General features: G+C 40.9%; 2 protein-coding genes across 2 annotated transcripts in view; both read right to left on the bottom strand.

The window, feature by feature from the left end:
- Positions 1 to 6,467, bottom strand: part of LOC111972107 (RNA polymerase II elongation factor ELL) — a 48,407-nt gene extending 41,940 nt beyond the window's left edge. Inside the window, exon 1 of the mRNA XM_023998965.2 lies at positions 6,289 to 6,467. Within this exon, the coding sequence (XP_023854733.1) occupies positions 6,289 to 6,423 (135 nt within the window). The 5' untranslated portion in view covers positions 6,424 to 6,467. The remainder of the gene's footprint in view (positions 1 to 6,288) is intronic.
- Positions 6,468 to 6,887: 420 nt separating this feature from the next.
- LOC111972108 (FKBP prolyl isomerase 8) lies at positions 6,888 to 16,254 on the bottom strand. Its single transcript, XM_023998967.3, has 9 exons — positions 16,013 to 16,254; positions 13,803 to 14,061; positions 13,531 to 13,700; positions 13,240 to 13,328; positions 12,227 to 12,447; positions 11,965 to 12,137; positions 11,791 to 11,868; positions 8,518 to 8,658; positions 6,888 to 8,363 (listed from the first exon to the last, which is right to left on the bottom strand). Exons 2-9 carry the CDS (start codon positions 14,047 to 14,049, stop codon positions 8,277 to 8,279), a joined length of 1,206 nt encoding a protein of 401 aa, XP_023854735.1. The 5' UTR covers positions 14,050 to 14,061; positions 16,013 to 16,254; the 3' UTR covers positions 6,888 to 8,276.
- Positions 16,255 to 17,261: the final 1,007 nt, after the last annotated feature.

The following is a 17,261-nucleotide window of genomic DNA, read 5'->3' on the forward strand; positions in this document are numbered from 1 at the left end:
TAATGTAAAACTTCACACTGCCTGCACAGAATCCAAGAATAACCTGGCCATTACCTAACCCACTGACACCAAAAGGCATTGGGCAAAAACATTAGTGTCAATCATCCCACAGAGGGATACCAAGTTCAACTCTTTAAATCCATTTAGCTGAAATGGCACATTTTAGGAGCCATTTTAGCTGCCAATTGTAGGTGCCATCTTAAAGGTTCTGGCATGATTTCATACAATGACTGCTTTGCTATTAAAAAAAAGGTAACTGCTGAAGTAACTTGAGGCATCTGGCAGCAAAATATACTTAAACAGAAACAGGCAGCCAGTTAAATAAACACTGCCTATCAACAGAAGATTGTACAGTAATAGGATGTTCTGAAAAGGTCTTGGAACGGTATTCAACAGGCTCGTCTGACAATAGGCGAAAATCTAGGCCAGGGAATTACTGATTCCTCATAAGAAAATGGCCGTGTTACAACACTTTGCACAACATACATTTTTTCTGGATCAAAAAGGGGCTTAGGTGGTGGACCTGGTAGGGGGCGCAATCAGCACATCTACATTTTACAGGACCCATTTATGGCTGTGTAAAGAATATTGTTCATTTTTGTAGACAATTTTCTATGATTCTACATACTCTGCCAAGGAGCTGAGATAAAATTGTGTAGTTTTAAAGCAAGTTTCCTGACATCCTATGAATTTTGCCATGGCTAATGTGATGTGCTTTTGCTCAAACAATCAAATGAAAACTGCTTAATTCAGTGTTTTGGGAATTTTCAATTCTCCCTGTCTAGCTTTTACTTTAGTAATTTTTAGTTCTCAAAGATATTAAAGGTTCATTGTCATTTACACATACTTTATAATTTAAGAGGTTTAAGTTTACACAAAGCATTTTTACATCACGAAAATGTAATTTCCAATTGTATTTATAATAATTTCTGGACTTTTTTTCTTCTTCCTTTTTCAGGTTGCCTAGGGGCCAGCCCAAGGATTACAATGGCAGAAAAATCCCTAGAAGAGATAACATTAGGCCTTTTTTATATGTCGTAATTTTCAACTGAAGGCACATTATTTCCTCATGTTTGTCAGTCTCCAGGTTGAGAATCCCCACTCTGTCCTTCTGATCAGATGTGCAAACAGAGCAACGGGTTGACATTGGCACTGCTCACGTCAGACATGGATAACAGTCTGTCTGCCATGCTACCTGAGGACTATTGCACAATGCACTTACAAAGTACAATGCTCTAAAGGCTGTATATTATCATACCATTCTCTGAGTAGGACTTGACCTAGACAAAGAAAGAATGAATCACTGGATGGTGAAAAAGGACATGGTGTTAAAATAAAACTTTTTATATGCCATATGTTAAGGGGTTCACTCACTGCTCTAGAATGTAGAGAAAAACAGGGCAATTCAAGAGGGTGATACGAAATGTCAAAATGTAGTTCTTTGCCCTCTCAGAATTAATTAGATTGTTCGCTACAATATTGTAACCTTAATGTACTTGACAGTGTTGATTAAATAAGAGCGTTAATTTTCTGTGACAGTTGCTTGTTTTGACCGTGCTGCTCTTGGTTGCATCTCCTCCATATTTGGCGTTGGCAGGTGGTACCATTTGTAGGCGTTTCAGTGGGTTGGACCAATCAAAATCAACTTAATACGTCGTCATTTTCATTTCCAGATCCTTGGCTTTCATTGGCTATATTGGCGATCAATCTACATTGAGAGGCCGTTTCTATGGCGATTTAAAGGGCAAGACTCAAAAATACACAATGAAAAAAGGAACAGATTGTCCGAGGTCAGATATTTAAATTCAGTCTGTTAATAACCTCTTATGCAAGGGGGCAGTATTTTCACGTCCGGGTGAAAAGCGTGCCCATAGTAAACTGCCTGTTACTCAGGCCCAGAAGCTAGAATATGCATATAATTTGTAGATTTGGATAGAAAACTCTAAAGTTTCCAAAACTGTTAAAATAATGTCTGTGAGTATAACAGAACTCATATGGCAGGCAAAAAAACAGGAAGTGGGAAATCTGAGGTTTGTAGTTTTTCAAGTGATTGTCTATCCAATATACAGTGTCTATGGGGTCAGATTGCACTTCTTAAGGCTTCCACTAGATGTCAACAGTCTTTAGAACGTTGTTTCAGGCTTCTACTATGAAAGGGGAGCGAATAAGAGCTGTTTGAATCAGGGGTCTGGCAGAAAGCCTTTAGTTTAGTCACGTACGAGCTCCGTTCCCTTTCATTTCTAATGACAAAGGAATTGTCCGGTTGGAAGATTTATGATAAAAACATCCTAAAGATTGATTCTATACATCGTTTGACATGTTTCTACAAACTGTAATGGAACTTTTTTGACTTTTTGTCTGGACAAAAAGGAGGCATTTGGACATAAATGATGGACTTCATCAAACATGTATTGTGGAACTGGGATTCCTGGGAGTGCATTCCGATGAAGATCAAAGGTAAGTGAATATTTATAATGCTATTTCTGACTTTTGTTGACTCCACAACATGGCGGGTATATGTATGGTGGCTGAGCGCTGTACTCAGATTATCGCATGGTGTGATTTTGCAGTAAAGTTTTTTTATTTTTTATCTGACACAGCGGTTGCATTAAGGAGAAGTATATCTTTAATTCTATGCATAACACTTGTATCTTTCATCAACGTTTATGATGAGTATTCCTGTAAATTGAAGTGGCTCTCTGCAAAATCACCGGATGTTTTGAAGGCAAAACATTACTGAACATAACGCGCCAATGTAAACTGAGATTTTTGGATATAAATATGAACTTCATCGAACAAAACATACATGTATTGTGTAACATGAAGTCCTATGAGTTCCATCTGATGAAGATCAAAGGTTAGTGATTAATTTTATCTCTATTTCTGCTTTTTGTGACTCCTCTCTTTGGCTGGAAAATGGCTGTGTTTTTTTGTGACTAGGCGCTGACCTAACATAATCTCATGGTATGCTTTCGTCGTAAAGCCTTTGTGAAATCGGACACTGTGGTGGGATTAACAACAAGTTTATCTATAAAATGGTGTATAATACTTGTATGTTTGAGGAATTTTAATTTTGAGATTTCTGTTTGAATTTGGCACCCTGCACTTTCACTGGCTGTTGTCAAATCGATCCCGTTAACGGGATTTCAGCCGTAAGTTAAATATATATTTAGTCCCCACTGTTTTATATTCAGCAGATTTCATTTAGAAAAAGCCCATGTTTTCACTCACAAACCTGTAGCCACTAGTTTGAACGTCATCTCTGCCGCGAAACAGCGCCACAGAGTTCTATTGAGCAGTGACCACTTTTTGATCATGCCCATGATGACATTCCATTTACTCTAAACATGCTAAATTCTCAGAGTAAATCTGTAACTTTTGAACCATATATGGCAAAGACACGGGGTTTGGATTATTGTTTTTCTGTAGCAATCCCCATTTGCATAAACCTTGAATTAATTAATACTTTTATGGGTGAACACCCTAAATGTGTTATCGATTTCTTCCTGGTCAATATAGGGCCAGAGGCAGTGCTTAACTATTTAATCTACAAAACCACAATAAAATATTTAAGTAATTCTACTGTGTGTTTGGAATAGACATAGAACTCCCCAGACAGAGAAAAAGGGACCAGCCAGACCTTGGGAAATCACTTCACAGCTGTTTATCCTGGGCGCAGATATCAAAACTGGAGCACAAGGCATTGCTTGTCATCTTAACTTCCCTCCCTTCTTTGTGGTTTATGAGCTTTTTCAAGACGGCTCTCATTGTGTTTTGTCTCTGTGGCCAGTCGACTACAGGGCTGCGGCTGAGGGACAACACCCCCCAAATGATACGAGATTGACCTCTCACCCCTCCCAGCTTCAGCTTCCAAACCACAGTGCTCCATACTGGGGGGAGGGGGGGGGGTCAAAAGGGAATCAATGGCTCCCTCCTCTAACAGGTAAAAAAGATGTCTAGCTAGGCCAAACTGTGACTAAGGGGTTTATTCTTAAACGCCAGCGAATATACGACGAGGTATACAATGACACAGTTTAAGTGCTTACTCAGGCATGTCTGTACAGGAGGACTTGCATATCAACTGTAAAAAGACTTCAAGTGGGATACATTTCAACACCTCAATCAATCAGCAGATACTCCAATATGAAAATATCATACTAAGTAGTGATTGGGGGAGGGGGTCGTTACCGATGTCAATCACAATACATACAAAATTGTGCGAACCGCAATACTTATGGGCACCTAAGTGTAGTATTAATATCCTATTGTGAGGTCCCTGGCAATTCCCAGCCCTAGTACTAAGAATCAAATGTTTGTTACATGCACCGAACACAACTAGTGTAGACTTTACCGTGAAATGCTTGCTTAAGACACCTTCCCAACGATGCAGAGTTAAAAAATAATAAGAGGCTGTATCTTTAACTTGTGTGCAGTAAGCACAGCCACAAAAAAAGCCAGATTCCCACAAATTGGCAATTAGACAACAGTACAGTGGACAATGGAGCCTGGGGATGAAAGGCATAAAAAAGTGCCTCTATTCATCAACTACAAAGCTGCGTAATGTCTGCATCCTCTGAAATCAGAGCCAAGCTCGGGTAGGGAAATAAAAGAGAAAAGCTACGGTACTATCCCTCCAGCTGAACGACTGCAGGTTTCATTCAACAGAATTGCCCAGTTCTCCACTGACTAGGCATCACAAAATACATTTCTCAAGCACAAATCCCACACAGATTCCTGTAATTTCAAACCCTTAAATGTACAATATTTGTGTATCCAACATCAACTGTAACTAACAATGTAGTCTTCAAATCAATGTTTCTTTAGTGGGCAAAAATGTGCATGAACAGCATGATTACCACATATTTGGAGCATGATTAGCACGTGTTACGAATAAAATGTTTTAATACTAATAGGCCATATTTTTCAAAGAAAAGCACAGCAGGATACCATCTTTGTTCTTATTAGCTACATCAAGGACACTGCATAGCGTTATCAAGCTAGGTAGCTAATGTTTTGTTTTCTTTCCAAACGGTTTCAAAGCACACTGGCTATGTTGGCCACTTCCTCTTCCCTAACTCAATCAATTTAAAGACAAGAATCATGAAACTACTTGCCATACTACTGGGTTTGTTAGACTGTAGTTAGATGTTCATGAACACAAACCTTGTAGTTGGTTTCCTGGCCTGGCAGGCTTTTCTCAGTCAAATATAGAATAAAATATAGATGGCAAGCATCAATGTAGGGTGGGAACCATATATATATCGCTAGCAATTCAAAACAACTCAAAGTCCATGACTGAAGAACATTAATTACCAGCTGACAAAAAAAAAAAATCAGTCAGGGAAATGCTGTAAGTGGGAGGTTACTGACAAAAAATACAGCAAGCTCGATATGGTCATTTGAGCTACTTGTGGCTAGCCTCCAAGATGTCTCACTTTTCACGACTGCCAGAAGTAATATAAGCAAAGCAACGTAACGCAAGGGTTTTTATTGCACTTCACTTGTTCACTGCAATTCATACATGGCTAGTTAGCTAGATAACGTTGAACAAACGACATTGTTCAGCAAACTTACCTAGCCTAACATTTGCTACTAAACTTTGCCAAATGTCATCGATCGCTGTTCAACATCACTACATGGCTAGTTGTATTTTATCTAGCTAAAACATATACTTAGCTAGTTGGTTGTGATACGCCCATAGCTTCATTACTGACTCTAAATCAAAGGTTTAACATCAAAGCTAGCTAACTTAACTAATTGGCTGGTAAGCGAACGTTAGTTACAGTACCTTAGTTTGCAACGTTATGTAAATGTTTGCTAGTTGGCGAATCAAGTTGACCGTTTTGATCGTTCCAATTAATGGCGGTAATGGAAAAACTAGACACTTAATTAACTAACTAGCAACCTGAATCCTTGCTGAATTCTTACTTTGCTTGCCAACATAGCTAGCGCACTTGTTACGTTAGCTAGCAAGTCTTATAAAGGCTGATTGGCTAGAGTTTAATATAGAAAACACACACACTGGAAGCTACCAGCCTCGTTTAACACTGGGTTCATTTAAAAAGGTAGCTGAAAGGCAATCCTAAAATGACTAGTTGGTGTGTAGTAACAAACATGCATCTAACTCGTGTAGTTAGCTAAATAAATAAAATAGTAACGCTGGCTATCGAGCTAATGAAGCTTGCTGGCATGGCAGCGAAGTAGCCAGTTGCTAACCAGCTAACTATGTCAGCCAACGAGCAAAATACACCTAATATGTAGTTACATTTACATGAGTTGTTCAATTACCTTGCTACTCTGGTAACCTTCAAATGCCCTCAAGGCGCTGTCAGTGAGTTTTACGTGAAAGACGGAGACATTACTGCCATTGCTCACTCGTCCACAGGACAGTCCGTAGCACTGCTCCTCCTTCAACGCCGCCATCTTGCTACCATTGCCTCCACGCTCGCGCACGAGCAGCACTCTGTCGTAAACGCAGAAAAACTCCCACAGCTTTCTAATGAATATGCATGTTACGTACACGACGTGATGAAGTCATAAGTTAATAATACATTGAAACATACTAAATAATATATTATAGAAACATAGCATTTATGCGCGACAAATAGGTTCGTCAAATTTATCGGGAGGATTTATCATAAACAATTTCTTTACTTCAATATAATGAAGCACTGAGGTGAAAATATGAATCATTAAAACATGACACATGTCTGACCACTGGTTACCAATGGAAAGCATATCAGAGATGTGCGTAGGAAGGAAAAAGGAAACATTAGGTCACTGGACTACGTCAACGAGACGTCAATGTCTCACTGAATCCATGAGTTGGGAATGTCCAGTCTAACACATTGGTACCAAAGAAATGGAACATGAGAGGAAACACTAAGTAAATGACTATCGGTCTTCAGACAGATACAGTTTATGTTGAAAGGAGCGGAGGGTCAAACAATACAATATAAACAAAATCAAGGACACAAAAAAGCATCACAATACAGTGGTCTCTACCTTCTGTTGTGCTGTCAATCCATTTACTAAGACAGTAACAGTGGCAAGCATTCAATTTGACACAACACAAGTTGTGTAGGCATGGAGACTATGCCCTGTAATAACAGAGGTGAAGAATCACTCCCAACCTGTCAAAGGTAGCTTGACAGTTGTATGGGTGACAAGACAACTTCAAGATTAGATTCCAGAAGGCTGATAATACTGTAATGAAACAGCATTGATATCCGTGCTTATAAACCTAGGGTCGTTGCAATACTAAAGGTTATTTGGCTCATAGCAACAAAGCTGACAAACTTTTATTGAAATAAATACAAAAGCAACAAGTGAGAGAATGTGAGAAACACAAAAGCAACAAATATCTGCAACATTTAACTCTGTCTTTTTACATATGGTCTATTGTAGGAAAAAAAAACTATAGATTTCTCATGTGACAACAAAATTATAGAAAAATAAGCCTCAAAATAGAAACACTATTCACATTTAACGGTTGTCAAAAACAAAAACAAGCAAAGTGACCAAACCTAAAATTGGTATTAGAATGTACACCCTTCAAAGTTTGGTTTCAGAATCATCAAAAGTGACGTACACTCCATTTACTTTATAAATAACTAATTATATATTAAAGCATGGGTTTTAAAAGGAATGTGACAGTTTTCATTGACCAAGACTGTCTGAGTGTGGATCACAGGGCCAGTTAATACACCATCTAGATTAATCCCATACCCCCCCAACATTGGCACCAACCCAATAAACAAACAAGAGCAGAATACCTTTCTAACAATTTTTTTTTTTTTACACAATTGTACAATCTTATGCTAAAAAAATAAAACATAACTTTTTTTTTTTAAACACATCACATTAGCTAATTTTAAATAATTGACAGATCATTCCTAGAATTATAATTTCAGAGTGCTCAATCAATCAATTCATATTTAGAATCACTACTAGAGGAGCGCAAGACATTGGCAGCAATTAACAATTAGTGTCTGTCAAATGGACGTACATACATTTGAAAAGTATTTAGAACATTTCATATACAAATATTGATTGTATAGTATTTGTCACATAAAATTATCCTTCTCCCAAGGAGTGACAGAATAGTGTGAGAAACCTATGGACAGCCACACTAAAGAGGTGACACAAAACCCATTTCTCCCCCTTTTTTTGTTAGTTTTTTTTTGTTCCAAAAAGGCACTGCCAGATGTCCAGTTGCTTTATGTGGGTCCCATTTTGCACGGAGCAGGCAATCACCAGAATAGTATTGGTCTCATCTAATTTCTGGCAGCTATGACAACTGACAAGGCGACACCTCCAATGGCAACTGCAGTGGCACCGAAGAGCCATTTCCAGCTGACAACCTGTGGACAATATACAAGAAATGTAAGGCTTTCTGTTGACACCTGGAATTAATAAATTTCTGATCCCCAGCTGATTTTAAATCAAATAGGGTGTTAATGCCAGCATCAGTTTGTTGACATGAGCAGGTGAAGCTTCTTGAGAGGACGGTCTCACCCATGACGACTTGGCCTGGTGTTTCTGCATGCCGCTGCTGCCGCTGGCTGGGTTGCCTAGCATCTTCTTGTACATGGCCTGCTCTGCGCCTTTCTGCTCCGAGTGCTTCTTCACCAGCTTGGAGAGTTCTGCGTGGATGGTCTACCCCAGGAGACAAAGTGTGAGAATAATCTGCAGGCGTACTACTCTACCCCCACTCATATGTGTATATCATACACATTCACTCATAACACTTTCCCAATGGCTTGTGCACCACAATCGTCAGGTGTTCTGGTAACTGCAGATGGCTTGATTATTGGCCCTTGATGCTGTGAATTTCATATACTTGCTAATAAAAAAAAAACATAACTTTATATCAAGTCTGACTCATTCCTCTGAAGGGTTGGTAAGTTGGCAATTTAGGACATTTTCACAGCATTGGTCAGAATGTCTTATACAGCCTCTGAGGAACCACTTACTGGCACTGTGTTGTGGAACGAGGAAAGTAGAGACTTTGGGTAAGTCTCTGCTCTTAGCAGCAGTGGGAGAGGAGACTAAATGGGTGCTTGACAGTATTACGTTTCTACAGGACCCCCTTGGCTTTCCCATGTTGCAATACTTCTGATCATGTACAGTCGTGGCCAAAAGTTGAGAATGACAAATATTAATTTTCACAAAGTCTGCTGCCTCAGTGTCTTCAGATATTTTTGTCAGATGTTACTATGGAATACTGAAGTATAATTACAAGCATTTCATAAGTGTCGAAGGCTTTTATTGACAATTACATGAAGTTGATGCAAAGAATCAATATATGCAGTGTTGACCCTTCTTTTTCAAGACCTCTGCAATCCACCCTGGCATGCTGTCAATTAGCTTCTGGGCCACATCCTGACTGATGGCAGCCCATTCTTGCATAATCAATGCTTGGAGTTTGTCAGATTTTGTGGGTTTTTGTTTGTCCAGCCGCCTCTTGAGGATTGACCACAAGTTGTCAATGGGATTAAGATCTGGGGAGTTTCCTGGCCATGGACCCAAAATATTGATGTTTTGTTCCCCGAGCCACTTAGTTATCACTTTTGCCTTATGGCAAGGTGCTCCATCATGCTGGAAAAGGCATTGTTCGTCACCAAACTGTTCCTGGGTGGTTGGGAGAAGTTGCTCTTGGAGGATGTGTTGGTACCATTCTTTACTCATGGCTGTGTTCTTAGGCAAAATTGTGAGTGAGCCCACTCCCTTGGCTGAGAAGCAACCCCACACATGAATGGTCTCAGGATGCTTTACTGTTGGCATGACACAGGACTGATGGTAGCGCTCACCTTGTCTTCTCCGGACAAGTTTTTTTCCGGATGCCCCAAACAATCGGAAAGGGGATTCATCAGAGAAAATGACTTTGCCCCAGTCCCCAGCAGTCCAACCCCTGTACCTTCCTGGAGAGAAGTGGCTTCTTTGCTGCCCTTCTTGACACCAGGCCATCCTCCAAAAGTCTTCGCCTCAGTGTGCGTGCAGATGCACTCACACCTGCCTGCTGCCATTCCTGAGCAAGCTCTGTACTGGTGGTGCCCCGATCCTGCAGCTGAATCAACTTTAGGAGATGGTCCTTCTTGGGCACGCTTCTTGGACTTTCTTGAGCGCCCTGAAGTCTTCTTCACAACAATTGAACCACTCTCCTTGAAGTTCTTGATGATCCGATAAATGGTTGATTTAGGTGCAACCTTACTGGCAGCAATATCCTTGCCTGTGAAGCCCTTTCTGTGCAAAGCAATGATGAAGGCACGTGTTTCCTTGCAGGAAACCATGGTTGACAGAGGAAGAACAATGATTCCAATCACCACCCTACTTTTGAAGCTTCCAGTCTGTTATTCGAACTCAATCAGCATGACAGAGTGATCTCCAGCCTTGTCCTCGTCAACACTCACACCTGTGTTAACTAGAGAATCACTGACATGTCAGCTGGTCCTTTTGTGGCAGGGCTGAAATGCTGTGGAAATGTTTTTTGGGGATTCAATTAATTTGCATGGCAAAGAGGGACTTTGCAATTAATCTGATCACTCTTCATAACATTCTGGAGTGTATGCAAATTGCCATCATACAAACTGAGGCAGCAGACTGTCAAAATTAATATTTGTGTCATTCTCAAAACTTTTGGCCACGACTGTACACACCAGTAATGTTTGAAGACAGAAATGACATAACTGCTGCCGTTCTTGTCATCTTTCCCCATTTCACAAAAAAAAGTTATGAGAAGATAAAAGCTAATTGCGTTTGCTTAAATGAATGTATTCGGACAAGAAAACAATAACATCCATAAAAAATAAGTAGGGAGTGGACCAACATTTTTTCATCTAAAACTGCAAGCTTTTAATCTAGACCCTTGAAATTACATCTGTAATGGTTTATTACTCCTAATCTTAAACACTTCAGCGAAAACACCACCACAAACATGCCCGGGTAGCTACACTTTAGAGAGTATACAACCAACTCGTCAGTGGTGCACTCGGCATCCCAGTTCAGATGGCAAGAGCATGCCTAGTGCTAATGGAAGATTAAAAAAAATAAAAAAATAAATGTGTTTAACTAGGCAAGTCAGTTAAGAACAAATTCTTATTTACAATGATGGCCTACATCAGCCAAACCCGAACAACGCTGGGCCAATTGAGCGCCGCCCTATGGGACTCCCAATCAGAGCCGATGTGATACAGCCTGGATTTGAACCAGGGTGTCTGTAGTGACACCTCAAGCGCTGAGATGCAGTGCTTTAGACCGCTGTGCCACTCGGGAGCCCCATGAACCACTGAAAATCCTTAACCACCCACATAAAACACACTTGTGCACTACATTAGAGCCCGAGAAACAAAACACACTGTATGGGACATTTATAAAAGACATTCAGCGAAAGCACGATTTCACAGGTTGGTGTGCAGGACTGAAAAAAAAGACAGTCGGCAGGAGTGGGGAGGGTTGGACATGAGTGGTAAGTATTAACATGCAGCTGGTCCAAGAAGCCCACTCTGTAGTGCGCTCTGTCAGATTGCCCCATTCACTGAGCCTCATGTCTAAGCAATGCCTTGGATATCACCTGGGAACAGAGGAACCAACCTATTTACAGCGACAACAACAAACTCAGATCCACCAAAATGAGTATGCAGTCCACCTGGTTTCCCTGGTCATCAATATTAGAGAATGTGGTACCACCTGGTGGATGTAAGTGAAAACTGCAACAACATGCGGTCCTGAGAATATGTTTACATTCTACATCTTTCTAAATAATGTTTTTGTGAATGTGGAGTGCAATACCTTGTTACTTGGTTCCAACTTCAGGGCCCTCTTCAAAATCTTTATAGCTTCAGCATATTCCCCTTGCAAGGCCAATACCTAGAGACACAGATGTAGTCCATGGTGATACTTTCAGAGATGGACATTCATATTCACAATTACACATACACAACTAGTCAGTTGTGTGAGACCTACCTTGCCTTTGCGGAATAGGGCTTTTATGTTGTCTGGCTGGTGGGCCAGTACTGAAACGCAGGACCGTAGTGCTGCTTCATAGTGATCCAACTTGAGCTGGGCAGCTGCCATGTTGTTTAGACACTTCACCTTCACGTCCATCAGCTCCTCCTCTTCCTCCGGGCTAATGTCCACTGAAACAGACACACACAGCAACAGTAAGCTACAGGGAGCCCAGCCCCATCTAAAAACAGTGCTTTTGCAAAAAACACATCTCTGTCACCTTTAGAGCTCGACTCCGTGATCTGCAGGGCGATGCCATAAGAGTTAACAGCGAAGGCATAGTCCGCTCTCTGGTAGTAGACATTTCCCCTCTCCCTCTTCTGCCCAGCCAGGGAGATCCTCTCCTGGGGGGACAGGAGCTCAAGGTCGGGGGCCTCAGTGGCATCAAGCAGCTGGACCTCCAGGGCCAACTCCGCATTGGGAGGCACCTCAGGGACAAGACTGCCAGCGGTGAAGGCCAGGGCACGGAGCACACAATCAGAGAGCAAAGTCAGGACGTGTACTATAAGCACTGAGCTCTAGATATTTTAAAATGTATTTTACCAGGTAAGTTGACTGAGAACACATTATCATTTACAGCAACGACCTGGGGAATAGTTACAGGGGAGAGGGGGGGGGGGTGAATGAGCCAATTGGAAGCTGCGGATGGTTATGGGGACCGTGATGGTATGAGGACCAGATTGGGAATTTAGCCAGGACACCAGGGTTAACACCACTACTCTTACGATAAGTGCCATGGGATCTTTAGTGACCACAGAGATTCAGGACACCCGTGTAACGTCCCACCTGAAAAACTGCACCCTACACAGGGCAATGTTCCCAATCACTGCACTGGGGCATTGGGATATTTTTTTTTAGACCAGAGGAAAGGGTGCCTCCTACTGGCCCTGCAACACCACTTCCAGCAGCATCTGGTCTCCCATTCAGGACCAAACCTGCTGAGCTTCAGAAGCAAGCATGCAGGATGCAGGGTGGTATGCACCATTTCACTCACTGCTCTTTCTGAGAATGGAAGAGGGCTGAGGTGTTTAGCTTTGCGCCCATTAAAAGGTGCAGCTACAAAGAACCATGAGGCACAAGTTCATGATATCTACTCCAACTTCATGAAGCATAGGGAGAATTTCAGAGTTATCTTTATAGGAAATTACAATCTCAGAATAGGTAGCTTGTTTGGGTAACAAGACATGCCAGTGAAACCACAAAGAACCAGCAAGATTAAGAAATCCTCCATACCTCCCCAAGGAACCATATGCATATTTAGCATTGGCTTGGACAAGGGCCTTCTCCCTCATTTCCATGAGCTGCACTGTGAGATCCAGAGCCTGCAAGAGCACAACAGACTTAAAGCCTGATCACTACACTTCTCACCATCTTGGTTTGGATGCATTGCTGGTGAATATAAACTCGACACTGAACTTGAAATACACATTTCATCCATTTACACTTCTGAGATCTACTAACATCACTACCTTGTACGCAATCAGATCGGATTTGCCTTCACTTAAAATACTGAGTAGAATGTACCTGGATGACATCACCATCTCCCAGAGTGAAAGAGAGCTCAGGTTGCTCTTCTATAAGAGTCCCATCAGCCAGTGAAGTCTTCAGGTGAATCACGACATTCTGGCCTTTTGTGGGCCTGCTGTCTGGCCCATTCCCTGCCTGCAGGACTTTCTTCTTTAGCTGGCCATTACCTGCAAATAGATACGTGAGAATATATATCAAATGGTGATGACGGTCACCCAGAGATGTTCCTTTCTCTCTGACCTAAATATAGAAAAAAGTAATTTTGTTACCTAGTATATCCATCCATTCGTCTAGTGGAGCTGAAGTGCCAGTGTCTTGGTCCGCTGCAGGCACCTCTGTTTTAGTCTTCTTCCCACCCCCAGCATCTTCCAAAGGAGGAGGGTTGTCATCAATGTCATCATCCAGCATCTCAAAGTCTTCCCCACTGTCCAGCAGCGAGGCTTTCCCTGACTTCTTCCCTGAGAGAACCATCTCTGGGTTATCCCCGGCACCCTTCACCTCCTCTTTGTCAGTCATCTGTTGATATGCCTTCAATGCGATTTAGAAATACAGATGAGAATAAACAGGGGTAATTTGGTTAGCAGGATAAATTGTGCTGCTAATTAAGGGGTGTTATTGGCTATACACACACACACACTCTCTCTGGCATCATACCGTGCAGCTTGTTTGGAAATAATGGGTTGCTGTGGTTTGGCCAGATTCATCCATGATTCTGGGTCTGGTAACGTTAGCTAGATACCATGACAGTGAAGACCCATGGCGTTCACTCCCACTGCACTAAAAACTGCTATGGTGAAACCCCTTCTGAAGAAAAGTAATCTAGATTCTTCAGCCAATCTCCAACCTTCCATTCTTAAGCAAAAATCTGGAGAAATTGGTGTTTAAACAGCTAAACGAATTAACTGCCAACTGTATTTTAGAAAAATTCCAATCTGTTTTTTGTGCCCACCACAGCACAGCCTTAGTTAAAGTGGTAAATGATCTTAGAGCCAACACAGACGCCAAACAGCTCCCTGTCCTTGGATTCTTGGATTTAAGTGGTGCATTCGACACTGACCATGATGTCCTTCTGGACAGACTGGAGAGGTGGGTTGGTCTCTCCGGTTCAGTTCTAAATTGGTTTAGGTCCTATTTAACCGGTCGAGAGTGTCGTCACCCTTGGTGAACATAACTCAAAGAAAATACATATCACATGGCTTTCCACAAAGTTCGATTTTGGGTCCGGTACTGTTCAGTTAAATATGTTACCCCTTGGCAGCGTTATCAGAAAGCACAGCATTGATTTTCAATGCTACGCAGATGATAACTTGAAATTGAGTCCAGGATCTAAAATAACACCAAGGTTTTTTACCTGGTGTTTAATCTTTATTGCCCATGAATTAAAATGTGTGGCTAGATTCTCTCTCTGCTTTGGCTCCAACAATAAGTGCCTCGGGTTTGTCTTGATTTAGCTGGAGGAAGTGAGCCATCCGATTATTTAAATCACAAATAATTTATCCGTGGAGCTAAAATCCTTTATTACAAGCAGGCTTGACTACTGTAATGCTCTCGTCTGCCCAAGAAAGCCATTGGTCAACCGCAAAACATACAGAATGCTGCAACACGGGTACTGACAAAGACCAGACGGAGAGCACACATTACACCGGTTTTAAGGTCTCTGCACTGGCTGCCTGTGAGCTTTAGAAATACTTTAAAAGATTATTCTATTGGTTTTAAATCAATCCACAACTGTGCACCCAAATACATGTTAGACATGATTTTAAGTTATGTACCCAGTAGGTCAATCAGGTCCTCTGGCACTGGCCTTTTAACTATCACAAAGCCTCGGACCAAGAGGCATGGAGAGGCAGCCTTTAGTTACTATGCCCTCAGCCTCTTGAACAGCCTGCCAGAGAACATGAGGGGGGGCCAAAACTGTGGACATATTTAAGAGATCTTAAAACATATTTTTAGCTTTGCTTTTCATAAGGGTGCTTTTTAGTTATTCAGTTCGTGTTTTCTCTCATGTCTGTTGTGTAGTAAATATTTCAGCTTTTATTTTCAATTTTTTAAATAATAGTTTTTCTGTAAAGCACATCGCATTGCATTCCATGTCTGAAATGCAATGTATAAATAAAGCATGATTTGATTGCGAGAAACGACAGAAAACAGACAGCTAGCTAGCTAATTAGTGCGTTAGCTAGCAAGCGATGTAGCTAACTAGCACTGTGCATTAACTATTGGTAACTACTACAGCTAGCTAGCCATCTTACTTAGCTAACTGTTCACATTATTTTTTATAATTTTGGTGATAAGAATGTACAGGATTTCACTGGGTGTTTCGAGAACTTTATGAGAAGTTTCTTGTTGAGAGACTACTTTAGCTACCGTATTTAGCTAGCCGGTTTCTTTATCTTATACAAATTGACTTATTGTAGCTTCGTTCAAATGAACATGAAGAACAAAATGACAACAAGGAATCAATTAAATTGCACGTTACCTTAAAATATTATATGCTTGGTTAATAGACTGAACGCTTGATTGAAAAAGAGTTTGTGATGATAGCTTCGCTTGATCCTTCAGTCAATTCAGCAGGCTCTTCCTGTTCACCTTGGCCTGACATCTTTCCTGTATTTCTATTGGCTTATAATATTTATTTCAATCACACGATTGGTAGATCCCAATGACAGTCAAACAAATGACCTGACTGTTCAAACCAATAATGTATACACACACTGGATTGCTAAATATATGTATTGGCCCTTGAGAGTGTTTGAAGCAGCCAGTATGCCATATTGGCACTCCCCAGTAGGAGCAGTCCTCCAGAGGAATGAATGGAATTCTGCAGTATTTGAATGAAATGTTTCAAGGACTAAAATACATGTATTTAAGAATTTTTGTTGTTATAGTGCGGGCATTACATTAGTCATCTCTAAAAATGATACTTAAAAAAATCATTTTATATATATTATTACATGTTTATGTTAAACTCACATAATTTAAAAGAATAATCGTGGCAAAAACGAATGTCGACATTAATAGACATGTTTCTATGGCTTCCAAAATATTTTTACAACGTGGTGGAGTGATAAAGATGGAAGCACAGTGACTTCAACACAGCGCCCCCTATAGTCATCTAGTGTATATATAAATCATTGGTTCAAACATGCAGTTGAAGTCGGAAGTTTACATACACTTAGGTTGGAGTCATTAAAACTCGTCTTTCAACCACTCCACAAATTTCTGGTTAACAAACTATAGTTTTGGCAAGTAGGTTAGGACATCTACTTGGTGCATGACACAAGTAATTTTTCCAACAATTGTTTACAGACAGATTATTTCACTTATAATTCCCTGTATTACAATTCCAGTTGGTCAGAAGTTTACATACACTGACTGTGCCTTTAAACAGCTTGGAATATTCCAGAAAATGATGTCATAGCTTTAGAAGCTTCTGATAGGCTAATTGACATAATTTGAGTCAATTGGAGGTGTACCTGTGGATGTATTTCAAAGCCTACCTTCAAACTCAGTGCCTCTTGATTGACTCATGGGGAAATATCAAATAGAAATCAGCCAAGACCTCAGACATTTTTGTTAGGACCTCACAAGATCTGGTTCATCCCTTGGGAGCATTTCCAAACACCTGAAGGCTACCACGTTCATCTGTACAAACAATAGGTACGGCAAGTATAAAACACCATGACCCACGCAGCCGTCATATGCTTCAAGAAGGAGACGCGTTCTGT

The sequence above is a fragment of the Salvelinus sp. IW2-2015 genome, linkage group LG13, assembly GCF_002910315.2.
Source record: "Salvelinus sp. IW2-2015 linkage group LG13, ASM291031v2, whole genome shotgun sequence".
NCBI lineage: Eukaryota > Metazoa > Chordata > Actinopteri > Salmoniformes > Salmonidae > Salvelinus > Salvelinus sp. IW2-2015.

Coding starts and splice junctions, on each gene's coding strand:
- LOC111972108 (XM_023998967.3), bottom strand. CDS start 14,049: ATGACTGACAAAGAGGAGGTGAAGGGTGCCGGGGATAACCCAGAGATG. Junction 12,448..13,239: donor GCATATGGTTCCTTGGGGAG/GTATGGAGGATT, acceptor CACCGCTGGCAG/TCTTGTCCCTGAGGTGCCTC. Junction 11,869..11,964: donor CCCTATTCCGCAAAGGCAAG/GTAGGTCTCACA, acceptor CTGTGTCTCTAG/GTATTGGCCTTGCAAGGGGA.